Source organism: Hippoglossus hippoglossus, chromosome 14, assembly GCF_009819705.1.
Source record: "Hippoglossus hippoglossus isolate fHipHip1 chromosome 14, fHipHip1.pri, whole genome shotgun sequence".
Classification (NCBI taxonomy): domain Eukaryota; kingdom Metazoa; phylum Chordata; class Actinopteri; order Pleuronectiformes; family Pleuronectidae; genus Hippoglossus; species Hippoglossus hippoglossus.
In genome coordinates, this window is record NC_047164.1 from 3,196,119 (window position 1) to 3,212,805 (window position 16,687).

General features: G+C 44.7%; 1 protein-coding gene across 13 annotated transcripts; it reads left to right on the top strand.

Moving 5' to 3' along the window:
- The first annotated feature begins 417 nt into the window (after positions 1-417).
- On the top strand, positions 418-14,214 carry emsy (EMSY transcriptional repressor, BRCA2 interacting). 13 transcript variants are annotated; one of them, XM_034605633.1, is made up of 21 exons: positions 418-570; positions 621-679; positions 2,397-2,505; positions 2,597-2,696; positions 2,794-2,868; positions 3,443-3,618; positions 3,705-3,860; positions 4,113-4,372; positions 4,441-4,666; positions 4,807-5,040; positions 5,313-5,462; positions 5,563-5,736; positions 5,830-5,966; positions 6,476-6,679; positions 7,964-8,174; positions 8,312-8,479; positions 10,023-10,178; positions 10,298-10,392; positions 10,703-11,269; positions 11,882-12,283; positions 13,177-14,214. In XM_034605633.1, the coding sequence occupies exons 2-21, from the start codon at positions 677-679 to the stop codon at positions 13,357-13,359; spliced, it is 3,786 nt and encodes a 1,261-aa protein (XP_034461524.1). In that variant the 5' UTR covers positions 418-570; positions 621-676; the 3' UTR covers positions 13,360-14,214. The 13 variants fall into 13 exon arrangements, with proteins under 13 accessions (XP_034461524.1, XP_034461523.1, XP_034461526.1 ...); XM_034605632.1 differs by having other exon boundaries at positions 419-570; positions 11,879-12,283; XM_034605635.1 differs by having other exon boundaries at positions 419-570; positions 11,879-12,274.
- The last annotated feature ends 2,473 nt before the right edge of the window (positions 14,215-16,687 follow it).

A 16,687-nucleotide genomic window follows, 5' to 3' on the forward strand; every position in this document is an offset into this window, starting at 1 on the left:
TATAACCTATAGGTTAAATCGGCAATTTAACATGGACTCGGGTCATTAAAGGCACAAATTGTATCATAAAAATGCCAAAAGTACCTTTTGGCATTTTTTTACCCTAACCCTTTTTTTGCCTATTTACATTCAATAATTTCACAATATTAATATGATTGTGTCTAGATTATATTTTCTATTACTATTTACTGATGTAAAAGTATTTAAATATAAAGGGTCCATTCTAGAGTAAAGACAACCTAACCCAAACAATTCATACAATTTAGATGATAAGTGAAAATTATGTTACATTTTCTAACAATAAATCATGTCAACTAAATCTGACACACTGGACCTTTAAAATTTGGCAAGCTGCAGTTCGCTCGCCCGCATGTGGGTGGCAGCACCGCGTCCTCACTTGTATGAACGCACCCCTACATTCTTACCAGGAAGAAGACGCCCCCCTCCATCCACAGAGCTAGCAGCCGAAGCTAAGCTAACACACAACGTAAACACTGGAGCACCTCGGCGGAGACCGACACCTTTCCCCGGGGTAACTTGTGTGTTTCCCCGCCGCCCCGGTTCCTCGGACCCCGCCCCACACGATGCGGTAGTTCGGCCCGACGTGTTTTGTTTTTTTCCCCAGCCATGTTCGCGTGGATCTCTGGATTTACCCCGAAGCTGCGCTGCTAACTAGATGGTAAGAGATGGATGTGGCTTCACCCAGGGAGCAGCTAGCTAGCCGCGCTATGCTAACAGCGGGGGTTTTAACGTCAAAAACACGACGTTATCCCGCCGTTGAGCTGATGACCCGCGTCTTTTTCTGGATGTTTTACTGGTGTGTGGTCGCTGTTCCGTGGACGAGGGGGGATTTGATGGAAGATCCGTTCTCTCCCTCCCCCCCACCCCCCCGAGCCAGAATAAATAATCCTAATGTTTTTCTCCCCTGATCTCAAATAGCAGAACAACATTATAATCACACGTGAGGTTTGTGGTCGTCTGTGGTCTTCGTCTTGTCGGTTGTTATCTGAGCTAAATGGGTTTTCTTTTGTATTGTGTTGTGTTTGGCCTTGTGCTGTGCTCTCCAGTGTTTTGTAGTTACTGGGTCGTCCAGTGGTGGGCGGTGCTGTCAGTGCGAACTGGGCTCAACTGGGATTGAAACCCAGTGAATAAGGTCCTGGTTCGTTATATTCTGTTTGTCCAGCAGCTGATCCATTCATCTACAATCATTAATTGAGTTGACATCATTCTTTGAAGTGTATTTATGGTGATATGTGTATTTTTCCTATGTTAAAAAACAACAACAACAACGAATTGAACTACCAGGAATTGTGTGTGTCGCCTCGTATAACTGTCGTGCAGAAAATAGTGAAAATACTACAATTCTAAGTAAAAACAAGAAAGTAAACAACGATGACATCAGTGCAGTGTCCAGGGACAGTTAGAAATCAGTGCAGCACACTAACGTTATAAAGTAAGAGTTGTGTATATGACTGTGAAATGACAACTCTAACCAAACAACTAATAGTAAGAACGTAGATAAATACTGAATGATTAAAGTATTAAATCAGTGAATGTATAAAGTAAAAATTAATGTGTGTGGTGGAATTACAATTTGGACACAAGTGGGAAATTATGCAAAGTTGATTAATGGTTATTTCCAAGTAACTTAACTGAAATGTCAAAGTGAAGTGTACTGAACTGAAGGGTGTAATGTGCTTCACAGTAAATCAACAACAGACTATGCTACTGACGGAGATGCACAGACAAATGATGGCTATTTATAAATGCATTTATTAATATTTAGTTAATTCTTTAAAAAAAATCACACATACCTGAATATAACTTATATAAACAGGCCTCTCTGCACTGCTTCCAATGCCTGAAGAGCTGAGCAAGACTTTGTTCATGTGTCTGGAAACAACCAGAACATTAAACCATAAATGGATGCAGTGAGGAAGTTTGTCTTTTCTGACTGACTGTTGCAATATATCAATTAATTTTGGTGATTTATTCATAAGTAACAATTCAAAGAAAAGCAAAAATGATAAAAACAAGTAAAGACGTTTATATTCACCTCTTCTCCTTCACACAGCAGGTTAACACGGTTTCATTGGTCCTTTACTCAGGTTTTGCTTGAAAGCTGCATAATTGATGCTGATTTGCCGATTAATTACTCAGAGCAGTTCACTGGGGGAAAAGCTTCTTTATGGGGGAACAGATTCAATTAAATTCAAGTGCACTTAATTAAAATGCATCAAGGTTCCCCCTTCAGAAAACCCCGGGTTCATTCCTCTCGTGAGGCTCTTAAGGATAAACACACAGAGCCTGTGACTCGGAGAGGAAACCACAAGCAGCACAATGGTTTATGGGACATGTCTTGTTCATAAATGCATTATTGTCGTCTCTCCACTCAGCCCATGATTCAGCTGGAGAAGCCAGTGCTGACTGGTACCATGCCAGTGGTATGGCCCACCATCCTTGACCTGGGCAGGGATGAGTGCAAAAGAATTCTCCGTAAACTGGGTAAGATCATTAATTTGTGTATAGATATATTTGACCGTCACTTCTCCACATGATGAACGAGATGGTTGACGTGTGTTTCTGTGTTTCTCAGAGCTGGAGGCCTACGCCGGGGTTATCAGCGCACTGAGAGCCCAGGGAGACCTGACCAAGGAGAAAAAGGATCTTCTAGGAGAACTCACTAAAATCCTCGGGTAATGGTTCCCCCATATGTTCTAACACTGGATGAGTGAGAGGAACAATTTCTTAAAATTTTAAACGCTAATGTTGTTTTGTCCACCATCTTCCTAGAATCTCAACTGAGCGCCATCGTGCAGAAGTTCGCCGGGCTGTCAATGATGAGCGCCTCACTACAATTGCTTATCAGTGAGTATACAGCTGATGTTTGAGGGTCATTTATCATGTGCATAACATTATGAGATGTAGCACATTGAATGAGCAGATTGATTTATTAACTTGTGTGTCATATTCTATTCTTGTGTAATTTCAGTGAGCTAATGAAACACTCTAAATAGCATCCTCATTAGTGCAGATGATTTAGTTGCAAATGGTCGTTAACTGCACAGATGGGCTCTGAGATGATTGACTGATTATCAGCAGGTTCAGATGTTAATGGAAAGAGGAAGAGAAGAAAACAATATTAACTTTCAGAGTGTATTGTGTATTTTGGGAAATGTTCATAAGTGAGGTTAACTGCTGTATTTTTGATTCATCCTAAATGGGGTAAAACATGATAATGGCTCTTTTAAATATTTATCTGGTTTGTAAAGATAGTCTGTTAAAACATTTGTGGATTTTTCTGATGGTAAAAGTTTGTCTTTATCTGTCTCTTCAAACTAAAAAGGCCACGTTCACTCCAACAAATATGAGCTTATTGCATCTCTGATCCCCTCTGGGCTGCGAATTGTAGGAGCTAAATGCTTTGTCACCTGTTTTTCAGCATGTCCGGTCCTAACAGCTCGTCTGAATGGTCCATCGAAGGACGCCGGCTCGTTCCCTTGCTGCCGAGGCTGGTCCCTCAAACAGCTTTTACTGTCACTGCTAACGCGGTGGCCAGCGCCACGGCCAATCAGAACGCCTCCCTTCTGTTGCCGGCTGAAACAGGAAACAAAGAAGGTAGGTCAGAAACACTTTTTTTTGGACTGAGGGCATCTTGAAACCGATTAGACCATAATTGACATGATTCCTTTCCTCCCCTGCAGTGGTCGTATGTTACTCCTACACAAGCACCACCTGCACCTCCACCAACGCTACATCGACCAGCGGCGCGATGGGAGCAGCGGTGAAGTCACCACGACCACCCAGCCCCTCGTCCAACGTGGTGGTGCTGCCCAGCGGGAGCACGGTCTATGTGAAAAGTCAGTCTCAACATCATAATGGGTCTTATATCAAATGGAAATAGACCTGATAGTAATTAACAATCAAATAATTATAGTACATTTCATATCCTTGGTTTTTGGACTTGATGGACAATTTCACTATTTTCTTGGTGAATAAACCAAATGATAAGTAAATTAATCAAGAAAGTAATAGACAGAGTTATCATTCATCGTTAGTGTCAGAACTTCTGTCGTCCCAGCCACATCCTGATCTTTCACCTTCCCTCTCAGGTGTGAGTTGTTCTGACGAAGACGAGAAGCCTCGCAAGCGACGGCGAACCAACTCGTCCAGCTCGTCGCCGGTGATGCTGAAGGAGGTTTCCAAGATTTCTCCGCAGGTTTCCAAGAGCATCACGGTGCCAATGGGCAGCAGCCCCAAGATGAGCAACATCATGCAGAGCATCGCCAACTCGCTGCCGCCTCACCTGTCCCCCGTCAAGATCACCTTCACCAAGCCGACCATCCAGACCACCAACACCACTACGCAGAAGGTGAGTCACGCTGCTTGGTCACATTTCTCACGCTGCTCCAGAGTTCAATCGTCTTTCTGCTCCATCAGGTGATCATCGTGACGACTTCCCCGAGCTCCAACTTTGTGCCCAACATCCTGTCCAAGTCTCACGCCCACAACAACGCCGCCTTGTCCAAGCTGGGCGCCTCCACCATGCTGACCGCGCCCACGCAGAAACAGACGGTGGTGTTCCCCTCCACCAACCCCAACACCATCGCCGTGACATCAGTGGTCTCCTCCAGTCCGTCGGTGGTCATGTCAACGGTCGCACAATGTAGGTCCAACATACGTCAAGTGTTCGGTTCCAAGAACCTCCATTTCATATTTGAAACTTTATATATTTATTTGTTTTCATTTGAAGGCACAGATGCAGAATATGAGCTTTTCCTACAGTCTCTAATGTCTCACCATCAGTGTTCACTGCCGTAGGTTCTGGTTCTGCTGGAGTGAAGGTGGCGTCAGCCCGACTTCCTTCACCCAAGACACTGGTGGGCTCACCCACTCAAATCCTGGCCCAGTTCTCCAAACAGCACTCACCCAAACACCTGCAGCAGGGCTCGCCTTTAGGAGTCGCCGGCATCGGTCAGACCCAGACCACGTCCTGCTTAACTGGAACCAAGCCGACCATCCAGATCAAACAGGAGTCCGGTAAGGATGCATCACATGATGGTTCTTTCTTTCTTCTTCTATTTCTCTTTATTTGATACTAGATCTCAGGTTTTTCTTTGTGTCTCTGGATGTAAGATACTTTTTTGACTAAACCTTAATTGGTCATGAAACATTTCCTTGACCTTTTAAGAAACCACATTTTTTAAAATGACTAATCAGCTCTGTAATATCTCTGTATTTAAGTAACTTTAGACAAACAACTCTCTGTTTTTTTTCCTGAGCTCTAATTAACTGTATTTGTTTGTGTGCAGGAGTGAAAATCATCACTCAGCAGGTTCAGCCCAGTAAAATCCTGCCCAAGCCGTCGTCAGTGGCTCTGTCCGGCAGCAGCTCGTCTCCCATCATGGTCGTCAGCAGCAACGGAGCCATCATGACCACCAAGCTGGTCACTCAGCCCACAGGTCGGTCCGCTTACACCCCGTGATACCAAATCTAATGCCGTTCATTTAAAGCCAGTCTTATTCACTACTGTATTCTCACGTGGGCTCGCTCTGCACACAGCTTCCCAGGGAACCTACACTCGACCCACTGTCGGCACCAACATCGGAGCAAGAATAACAGCCTCTGGCGGGGGGGCTACCTACGTGAAGACCACCAGCGGCAGCATCATCACCGTTGTGCCCAAGTCGCTGGCCACTCTGGGCGGGAAAATCATCAGCAGCAACATCGTGTCTGGTGAGTCGACACAGTTCTGTAACAGATCGATATCTGTATCGCACCCTGCGACGTGTCGTGGTTCAATAAAATGTCGTCGTCCCTCCTCCACAGGCACGACGACGAAGATCACGACCATCCCCATGACGTCCAAACCGAACGTCATCGTGGTGCAGAAAACGACGGGAAAAGGAGCGACCATCCAGGGGCTGCCGGGCAAGAACGTGGTCACCACACTTTTAAATGCGGGGGTCAGTCAAACTTTATATTTAAGAGCTTTGGTCCAGATTATTTATCCATCATCAATTCTTCTTTCGAAAATTACAGCATGAACATTAGAATGAGGTTTTTTTCTGTAAGAAATTGTTTTGTTGTGTGTTTCTATAATTTCTAGATCTCATTGAAACTCCTTCGTTTCAGATATTTGTAGAGAAAATTAAAGTAGCAACAATTTTCCATGATTTAATTGAGTTTTTCTATTAGTATTATTATGATAAAAGTAGGTTTTTAAGGGGATTTTTTTATCTGGGATCTTTTTACAGACAAAACAATTACATAATACATTTCAAAATGGTTAAATAATCTTTTAAATGATTCTGATGTTGTGAGCGTTTGTTTGTAAAGAAGTGAGGCGGTGTAACTGCAGTATCTCATGTTGGAAATGTTGGACCTTGTTGTTTTTGATTCTGCCACTTGGTGTCGCCAAATATCCTGAAAACCTAAATCCCACATGTGCTACGTGTAACTGCTTTCATTGCAGAGACATACGTGTGTTTCTGCTTTGCCTCAGGGTGAGAAGAGCTTACAGGCCGTTCAAGGGACCAAACCAGCGATCATCACCGCCTCCAGACCCATCACCAAGATGATCGTCACCCAGCCCAAAGGCCTGAGCGCTGGATCCGTGGCCACCGCCACCAAGATCATCCCAACCAAGATCGTCTACGGCCAGCAGGGCAAGACGCAGGTGACACGCAATCTCCACCAGCCAATCGGACGCTTCTGTTTACTGAAGCAACCAAACACGAGTTTATCTTTTAGATCATTTTACAGTTGTAGGGGAAATTCTGTAGAAATCTGTGAAAATGAGAACAAACGACTGACGCGAGGTTTGTTCTGTGAGCTGCACGTTCAGTCACTAACCCGGTGACACCTGCAGATGTTTTCCAGAGAAGTGAGAGTTTGTAATTAAATGCAATCAGTTTGACACAAAGGAGAGAAATCCCCTGTTCTTCTGGCTGACCTTTCCTCTTCCTCCTCTTTACTTCCCTCATTCAGGGAGAGAGATGACTATGACCTTCAGTCTGTGCACTGAGCAGCCTGAAGGTCAAACAGCTGTAGAGAGTCTGTCTCCTGCAACACGATCGTGTTTCTGACATTAAACCGGCATTCAATAGTATTTTGGCCTGTTTGAGACAAAGCAACAAGCTGTAATCCCCACACTGACATATCACCACCTTCTAAAGTAGATACAGGGATGACGTTGGTTTGTAGTAATTGTGGTAGTTTAGATTTTGACACGTCAACTTTCAGCAAAGCGAGTGGGTCGGTTTGATTCCAGGGGTTTATTTACAGGTCATGAACAATGAAGCCTGACACCACAGGCGTGTCTTCACTTCCTGGGGATTTTTATGTCTATTTTTGAAGAGTTAACGAGTGAATGGTTCTGTAGAAATTCTCATATTTCAGACGATCAACTTATCGTCCTGCAGTGTTTCTCTTTGACTCTTTTAGGGAATCTGAATTTATCAGGATATATATTTTCAGGGAGTTAATTCCATCGTGCTACTTTCAAGGTGTTTTTTTCGCTGAGGGATGAAAATAGGTCGTAGCCGTCAAACGAGCCTCGTGACATTAGATCATAGTATTTTAATACGCTCGTTAACTTCCTCTTGTCCATTCACAAACAGTGAGTCATTGTTTTAAAGTCAAACTCATAAATCAATTGTCATATTTAGTCTGAATTCAACTTTTGTGTTCAGTCATGAAGAGGAATTAAGATCAGTGACTTGGTTCTATTGACACAGCTTGCATGTACAGTTCCATATACATAAAATGTATTATTATTATGAATATAAGCAGCTTTAACAAGCCGACAGCATAACAACCGCCTCCTGTCAACCTGAGTCAGCTGCAACCACAAGGGTTGTGAATTTGGACGTTTATCACATTACAGCTGTGTCTTGTATGAAATTAATATTGTAAAAATATCAATTCTGCTTTACAAACACGTTCTGTCATTTCTTTCCAGGTTCTCATCAAGCCCAAGCCCGTTTTCCAGACGGCGGTGGTGAGCGAACAGACCAGGCAGCTGGTCACAGAGACGCTGCAGCAGGTGACGCGCGCCGCAGAGGTGGGTCATGTTCTGGCCTCCTGCTCGGACGGGTCCACGAAGGACGAGGTCGCCAGCTTCACGGAGGCGAGCAGCTTAGCAGGCGAGGCCTCACACGGCAGCGTTCAAGGTATCCTGCTCTTCTTCTCCTCTGTGGCTCAGGGTCAGAGATGAATTAGTTGGCGCCGCTCGACTCTTACGTTAGTTTTTTTGCCTTCATGAGAACATTAACTGTGTAAATGAACGTTTGCTCCCATCATTCCTCAGAAATGCACCCTGTAGTGCACGTGTTGTCCTCCAGAGAGCAGGATTGGACCGAGCAGGAAGTATCAGTGGAGTCCACTCCCACTATCATCTATCAGGAGGTGACAGCCGGGGAATCCCAGTCAGCGACCTCCACTATCAAAGCTCTGCTGGAGCTGCAACAAATTACTGGTGAGCTTTTTATGTCAGGGAACGACTGCGGTTGTAAAACCAACCAGGGAAGAGGGGGGGGGGGGGGGGGGATTATCACCTGTGAGCATGACGACAGCAGCTCTGCAGAGTCGAGCAGAATATTCCTGCTGTTAACCAGCGTCTCTGAATCTGTCAAAAATACCCAAATACATCACTTCTTGACAGTTTGCCTTCGTAACTTTAGTCTTTCAACCTTTAGCAAAGAAGATTTAAACGTTTATTGGAAACCACCTTTATAATCTTTATTTATATAGCACTTAAGCACTTAAAATAAGTAAAAGAAAAGGTCTCTCCGATAGAAGTCTGTCTGAGTCAGCCGACCTGATCTCATCGGGCAGATTGCTCCAGCGCCTCGAGGGGCCTGTAAACACTCCGTCCCCTTTTAGTTTCCAGCCAAACTGCCATCAAGCAAATATTCCTGGACTTTCTGGAGCTGCTAAAAAGCTCCCAGCCCGCAGAAACAATGTGTTTTTCCGTTGTGACTCTCACACTGAGCTCATTGTGTGACAAACCTGTAGAACTGGGTCTGATGAGCAGAGATAAGAGCTGCGTGGAGTATGTAAGGGTGGGGAGGGGTTTTTAGACCGATTCTGAATGTAAAGTCCCCGAAGAGATGATTGTGAGAGATCCAGTAATTTTAATGGAGGTTTTCCTCGTTTGTTACCGTCAACCACCTTAAAAACACCTTGTGATCTCTCTGTGTTAACCACTGAAAGGTTTATCAGGTAAAAAGCTTTTTATTTACCTGAACTACAGAGAGAAGCATTCGACACAGGATTATATTAGTGTCACATGTTTATTCCTAATTTTATCATCATTTATCTTGACATTTTTCATCATATTTTGTTAAGAAAATTCACAGTTTTCCCAGATTGTTGTTCCCATTTTAATTTCCTTCCTGCACATTTACCAGTTGTCTTGATAAATTCAGGTTCTGGACATTTGTCAGTGTCACACTGTTGCCTTGAGTATTAGATTCAACAGTGATTTAGTTCTTAGTCACTAATTTGCAATAATTCAACTTCGACATCGTCGTTTTTAAGGAGTCATAAATAAATGCATCATTTCCTGCACAGATGTTTCATATCAAAAGTCTTCCAGTGACTCAGAGAGAATCATCCCTACATTTTCTGGAAAATATAAAAGTGCAACGTGTTGGTTTTGTAAGCAAACACATGTTGTTGGAGTGGCCGTGTTTCTCATTAGATTCCATATGACGTGTCCTTTAATGCATTTCCTTCTCCATAGCACAAATCAGATTTTTCTTTTCTATAGTTTACATCCATGTTTACTCAGCAGCTGTCTTCTTGTTCACTGTCTTATACATCGTAGGGATCAGTGTAATTATGTGGAACCTTTGGTAGGACTGTGACCCCTCTGTTGAAAACACTGCTCCATAGAGATACAGGGGATCAAATGCTGCAGGGTAACTTAACAGGAACAGTAAATTAGAAACTGCTGAGCTTCGTTTGTGATCATTTATGGATTTGACCTGAACTGCTGCTATATTATTATATAATAGTGAAGGAGAAGGGCGAGGCCAAACTGCGGCAGCACACTATCGACCTGAGCCAGCTGGCCGTGCCCATCCAGCTGACCCAGGAGAAGAGGCCCAGCGCCGAGTCGCCCAGACCCTCCACCTCAGAGGCGGAGCCCAGCACCGAGTTCCTTGCGACAGGTACGACCGCTCCTACTGTCACATGACGGACTCTTCAACACCGTGCTCTCCCTTATTTGCTTTGTATCTAACGTGAAGATCACCTGACAGCTGGACTGTGATTCCCCCCCCCCCACCAGGTAAAGTCAGCAGAGTTGGCGAGGATCACAACTTCAAACCAGCCGCCGTCTCGGCAGCAGCTGCAGCAGCTGCAGCTTCGCACGTCAGCCACATGGTGAGGGTCAGAGCTCATGGAGATGTAGGTTAAATTCAAAGTTAAGGAGTAAGTCAGCTGATTGAAACTCTCAATCCGAGAGCCAGTTGTGCAGAAGTGAAAAATAAACCAGGTCATATTTGTCCTGACACTCCTTGTGGGACTTTTCTAAGATATCTATGTTAATCAGTCCAAAATTTATTCTGGAGCCTTAAATATTTGATTATGTGAACAAATAGTGTTTTATCTTGATTCCCTGAAGACAGTGTTAGATTCCTCCCTCTGTTCTTCTGATGCCGTCCCTCACTCTGCGTCTTTGTGACTCTTCCAGGCGTCTGAAAGTAAAACTGTGTTGGAGGTGGGGGATCTGGAGGGCGACACCTTGGACCCTCAGACGGGCTTGTTCTACCGCTCCTCTCAACCAGCGGCAGATCCCGTGAAGCCAACTTCCAGCTCAGTAGGTGCTCAGCCGCCACCTTTGAGCCAGGCAGAGGCCGAGCAGAGCCGGCACACCTCCACCTCCGCCCAGGTGCCGCCGCCGCCACCGCCACCTCAACTGCAGAGCAAACCTCAGATGAGCCAGCCCTCCTCTTCCTCCACTGCCTTCCCCTCCACCCCCCCTCTGACCAAGAAACTCCCCAAACTACGAGAGCAGACTCTGCCCAAACCCCAGACCCTAACCCAGAGCCCTAAGGACAGACCGCTGCCTGCACCAGCCCAGTTAGTAGCCAAGGTCGTGACCCCGAGCCCGCCGACCAAGCTCCTGGTGACACCGCAGCTCCCCAAGCTCCAGCAAGCGCCCACGTCCCACCACAGACCCCTGCACACGCCCATGTCCCACCCTCCTCCACTGCAGGCGCACCACCCTGTCAGCACGGAAAAGACGGTGTCCAGTCAGGTGAGCGGTCGTACCACTAAACCCTGTGGGTGCACAGTCTGCTGTTCACACACGGCATCAAACATGTTTCATATTTACCTTGATACAAACCTCTGATGAATGTTGTTACCTCAGACTGCTGCTGCTGCTCTGCTCTCCATCTCTGTGATTTGACAAAATAACAAATTCATTAATATCAGCAGCCGCACGAGGAACATTCATCACTGTTTAATAAACTTAACAATTAATAACAACTGACTGATATATAGTTTTAATAAAACTATAAATGCAACAACTGTCTGTTGCAGCCTGAGTATTTTGCACTGAGGCCGTTCACGTCTCTGACATGTGGATGTAAATTAATCACAGCAAGAGAAGTGGAAACGTCGCTGAAATGAATTCAGTTGTTTGCTACAGCAAACATCTGCTCCATAAATCCTGTGTTCTCCTCAGAGAGAAGGAAACATATGTTCTCCGGTTATGGAGAAAACTGCTGTTGAAGTTTCCTTCTTTTCAAAACATGAAACACGCTTCTTGTCCTGCATCTTATCTCCTCTCCGCTTATAACAAGTTGATTAAGTTGATTAACGATATCTTTTGTTTATCCTCATTAAATGATCTTCCCCGCAGCAGCCGATCATCACACAGAGCGCCACTGTCACCAAGATCACCTTCGGCAGTTCCCACCATTCATCGCCGGTCTTCAGCAGCGCAGAGGCCACGGCCAAACTGGTCCCCGAGTCCAGCTCCGGGCCCCCGGGAGCCAAACCCTCGGTGTCCGACATCCTGAAGATCTCTATGATGGAGGCGGAGATCGACCCGAGCACGGAGCCCATGGTGGTGGATTCCTCCAGCGACTGCGGCCCTCTGGGTAAAGCCCTGGCGGTGCAGGCTGTGTCCGGCACGCTGGACTCGGGCCAGTTCATCAGCAGCTCCGGGGCCGCCATGCATCACTCCCACGCCAAGACGCAGCAGTTCAGCTGCATGCCGGGCCTCACCGCACAGAGGAGCAAGGCAGACCTGGAGGTAATCGAGGTGAGATGTGTATCACATAAATATATATATCGGCAATAAATTACAGAGCTCAGTGTACAGAATGTGTTCACTTCTCCTACCGGCTGCTTCTAGTGTGGATCTGCTCCACGTCACAGAGCAAACGTTTCATCAGCATCTTCAGCGTCTAATAAAACATGTTTGGATGGAGTCGAACCTTCAACTGTAAATAAAGATGGACGACGTGTGTCAACTTCCTCCTGAACTAAAATATCTCAGATACGAACGCTGCCATCTTGTGCTTTTGGCGTCATTTGGAGGCGGAGTCTGCACAGAGGTGATGGTGGAGTGGAGGTGTGGCATCGAAGTCCCGCCGAAACACCTGCTCGACCAATCAGGAGTCAGTCTCAGCTGTCAATCATGACGTTTCCCACTGTTTTTACATCATCAAATAACCAATTAAACGATGTGACTGCTGACAAAAGTGAAGCCAAAGCTTGTCATTCGCCCCCTGGTGGCCGGCTGCAGTTTAGGTCATAACCCCTGCCTCCTCCATGTTAGCAGATCGGTCATGGACCAAACTAAACAGTCAAATTACACATTAAATGCATTTTTCTCAAATATGGCTCCTGTCACTTTAGGTAGTTCTTCTCACCCTGATGTTTGTTCAAGTGAAAGTTTGGTTTTGATTTGTTATTTGATGATAAACATCTTGATTGACACCTGAGACTGACTCGTGATTGATGTCATCACAGCAAGATGGCCGCCTTCAGGATATTGTGGCTTCACTTCTGGAGGAATTGGAGACGCGTTGTCCATCTTTATTTACAATTTTTATAAAAATAACATATAGTAAATGATCAGCTCATTGACACCGTCTGTGTCTGACCGAGCTGAACCGTGACTGAGAACCTCGATGTGACTAACACGTGCAGGTGATTCCTCAGTACTCCATCCTGCCGGACTCCAGCCAGTCCAACGTGGTGGTGGAGCCCAGCGGCTTCCTGGAGATCACCAACTACACCAGCCAGCAGCTGGAGGAGGACAGCCCCATGGAGCAGGAGGTGGACAGCAGCAACGACGAGGCCGCGGCCGCCAGCCCCCCCGACCAGCCCTAGTCTCCCCACGCGGGACCCTTCGACTGAGGCCTCCGACCCAGCAGACAAACACCCACTGGTTGTTTTTCCTGACAACAGCGAGAATGTTTTCAGTCGTGTAAAATATGAATTTGTTCATAATAAGCCTAGTATTATTTTTCTTCCTCCCCACAACTAACGGCACATGTGGTTTTTATTGGCAGCGAGATGTGCTGCTCGTAAAAAAAATGTGGGAGTGAGGTGAAAGGATTCCGACGGTTGGACAGATCCGAACCGACCTGATGGTTCCAGCGTGTTCACTTTGTTACTTACAGGACTTTGTGAGACATTTACACGTTTATGAAATGATTTGTTTGGTGCAGTGTCAAATCATCAAATTTCACAAACACACTTTCCACCAGCCGGAGGTCGTCCAGTGTTTCAATTCACGTTTAAAAAAAATCATGTTACCCAGAAAACTTCGGCGACATGTATTTTTGTAGAAAGTGTCTCAGCTGTTGGATTTTCTTCTGTGGACGAATCGAAGGTTTTAATCATGAGATGAACTTTGTAACGGTGGATTTAAAGTTTTCTCAGAAAGAGAAGCTGGAGCAGGAGGAGCCACAGACGAGTCCCGGAGGAATCATCGAGTCCAACATTATGTGTTACTGCTCATTTTAAGTGTAAAAAAAAATACAATGAATTAAGAAATGTACCTTTTTTCTTTTTCTTTTTGTAAGATATATTCTGGAGTTCAAAAAAGTTTGCTGTGAAACTTTCACCACGTATGAATTTGCATAGAGAGTTTGAACTATGCATTTCTTTTATACCTTTTTCGAACTAGACGACTTGTTGAGAGGAATCATTTAATCTGCACAATAAATCGGCTCAGTAGAACCTGTCGGTTTGTTTATTGGTTTTAAAGGAAGTTCTCAAATTCACCTGAAGCCATTAAGATGATGTTATTCTTTAATATTCCATGTTTCTGTAAAAGCTGTACGTTTGTGGTTTCATCATATCGGACGTTTTCTGTTTTCTTATCAGGATCAAGTCGTCGCTTTGGTTTCGGTCTTTAAACTAAACCTTCCTGACAAAAATAAGAAATATTCATTATGAAAAGACACAGACTCAACTTTCAAAACCTGGATCTGAAATCATCAGTAAACCAAAAGTTAATTCTCCACTAGAATATTGTAACGACTGCATGGTCTCTGTGCAATGTTTCCATTTCAGACATATTAGCTGTTAGTTAAGGACGTTTAAAAACATCTAAAACCATTTAAATCTGTATTTAAGTCCCAGATATCTAGTGTTTGAATATTGAAAGCGTAAAAGGACCTTTTCATTCGGGATCAAACTTGTAAAAATCTCTCAAACTATAACAAGGGTTTATGAAAACACATACATCAGAGTTTATAGAGTTTTATGGGCTGTTCTTTGGACGCACACTTCATGTGTTATATATCTACTTACACTTGGCCTGACATCTGCTCAGGCAGCCAAAAAGAACTGTGGAATTTATGTTGGCTCCTACTGGCAGATATAAAAACATATTTATTGCGTTATAAGGATCATGTGAGCCAGGTTTCATGTTTACTGGCCTCTGTGCTGTTGTAGGATTTTTCAGTTTGCCCTGCACACTTGTTAAAAACACACACACACACACACACACACGCACACACACACACACTCGCTGGTAGAGTTCAGCTCCACACACACTTTTCTCTCCTCGTGTTGAAAGGGATCCAGTGGGCTCCTGGGGGCCGGCGGACTCCGATTGGCTGGAATCGACCACAGAACATGTGGCTCTGGTTAGGAGCGTGCTGACTTACCGCCCTGCCTCCCTCCACCCTGCACCCCCCGCTCAGATGATGGTGTCAGGGTCCCAGAGGGTTACACGCTTTGCCTCCACCCGCTCTGCTGACTCACCTGAGAAACAAGGGGAGAGAGTCTGTGTCACATCAGAGTTTCAGGACCGGAGTTAAGAGTTAATCTGCATTTTCCAAGTCAAAATATTTCAAATACTACGTAATAAAATACTTAAAAGTAATGAATGTAACACAGTATGTTCTCCAGAGGATGAATTCTGATAAGATAAAGTAAAAAAGTACCTTTATTCATCTCCCTCAGGGGAAATTCACACCAACAAGTAACCGTGCAAGAATAGAAACAGAATCCAAAATAAATGAAATAGAAATATTATGTAAAACTGTGAGAACTTTATAAAACCAGAACAGTCACTGGAGCTCATTCTGTGAATCTAGAAATGGATGTGAACCACTCAATGAATTCATCTGTATCCATAGATCATTATGAAAACATATCGTCGAATCATAACTAATGTTTCAAACATCTTTTACTTCAACCAAGTCTCAACAGTCCCGTTAAATTCAAACCAGCTGCAAACACTTATCAGAAATATCGGTTCCCTAAATGTTTGTTTGTCAGCAGGATTACGCAAAAAACTACTGAATGAATTTCCACAAAACTTAGAGAAAGGAACCAAGAAAGAACTCAATAAAGTTTGGTGCAGATTCATTTTTCTTTTACATCGGGGTCCATCAATTTCCCAGAGAATATCTCATGGGAAAATCTGGCATATTTTGCGAATGTGTTTACAGTTTGGTGCAGCTTGATTGAATTTAAGAAGCCTTGACGGAGGTTTGTGCTCTTCTGAGTCCTCTCGTGTTTTCATGGGTCTGTTTGTCAGCAGGATTCCTCAAAAACTACTTTCCATGACATTTTCAGAGAGATGGGACATTATGGAGCAGATCTGGATAAACAGGCCGATGCAGGAGTTTTATTTTTACTCTCTTTAACATTGTGGGACGGAGCATTAACCTTGATGGAGGTTGTTACTCTCTGAGGGCCCTAATGGTTCTCTATGGGTTTTTCTTTCCCAAGCAACATAAACATCAACCTCTCCCTCGTTCTGATCCCACCGGAGTTCTGCATGATTGAGGTGAAAGGTCAGAACTTTACTCGAGTCTGGTTGAGCTTCAAGTTTAACTTTCTCTTCACTTATCCCTCGTTTATTTCGTGTTCCAGCAGCAACACAGCAGGGAATTGAATCCACTGGTGCAACAACCGTTTCCTGTTGCCGTCAAATTTGTCAGGAGATGGAAGTTACTGATGCAGAAGTCTGAGCCGTCAGTGAGCCGTCAGTGAGCCGTCAGTGAGCCGTCAGTGAGCCGCCACTGGGCTGGAAACTTTCTCAGAAACCAGACACGTCCAGCTGCTCTTCACTCAGGTTTTCACCGCCCTGTCTCTTTGCTGCGTTTCACCAGGAGACAGTTTGTGTTGTTCCTCACGATCACTGTGTAGGAAAATGACGGGTGTAGCAGTGACTGTGTGAAGGAGTTTCCTCCGA

Bases quoted from the DNA above. Each gene is read 5' to 3' on its own strand.
- emsy (XM_034605632.1), top strand. The intron at 4,373-4,440 runs GTGAGTCACGCT...CTGCTCCATCAG, and splicing joins CCAACACCACTACGCAGAAG to GTGATCATCGTGACGACTTC. The intron at 5,967-6,475 runs GTCAGTCAAACT...CTTTCATTGCAG, and splicing joins CCACACTTTTAAATGCGGGG to AGACATACGTGTGTTTCTGC.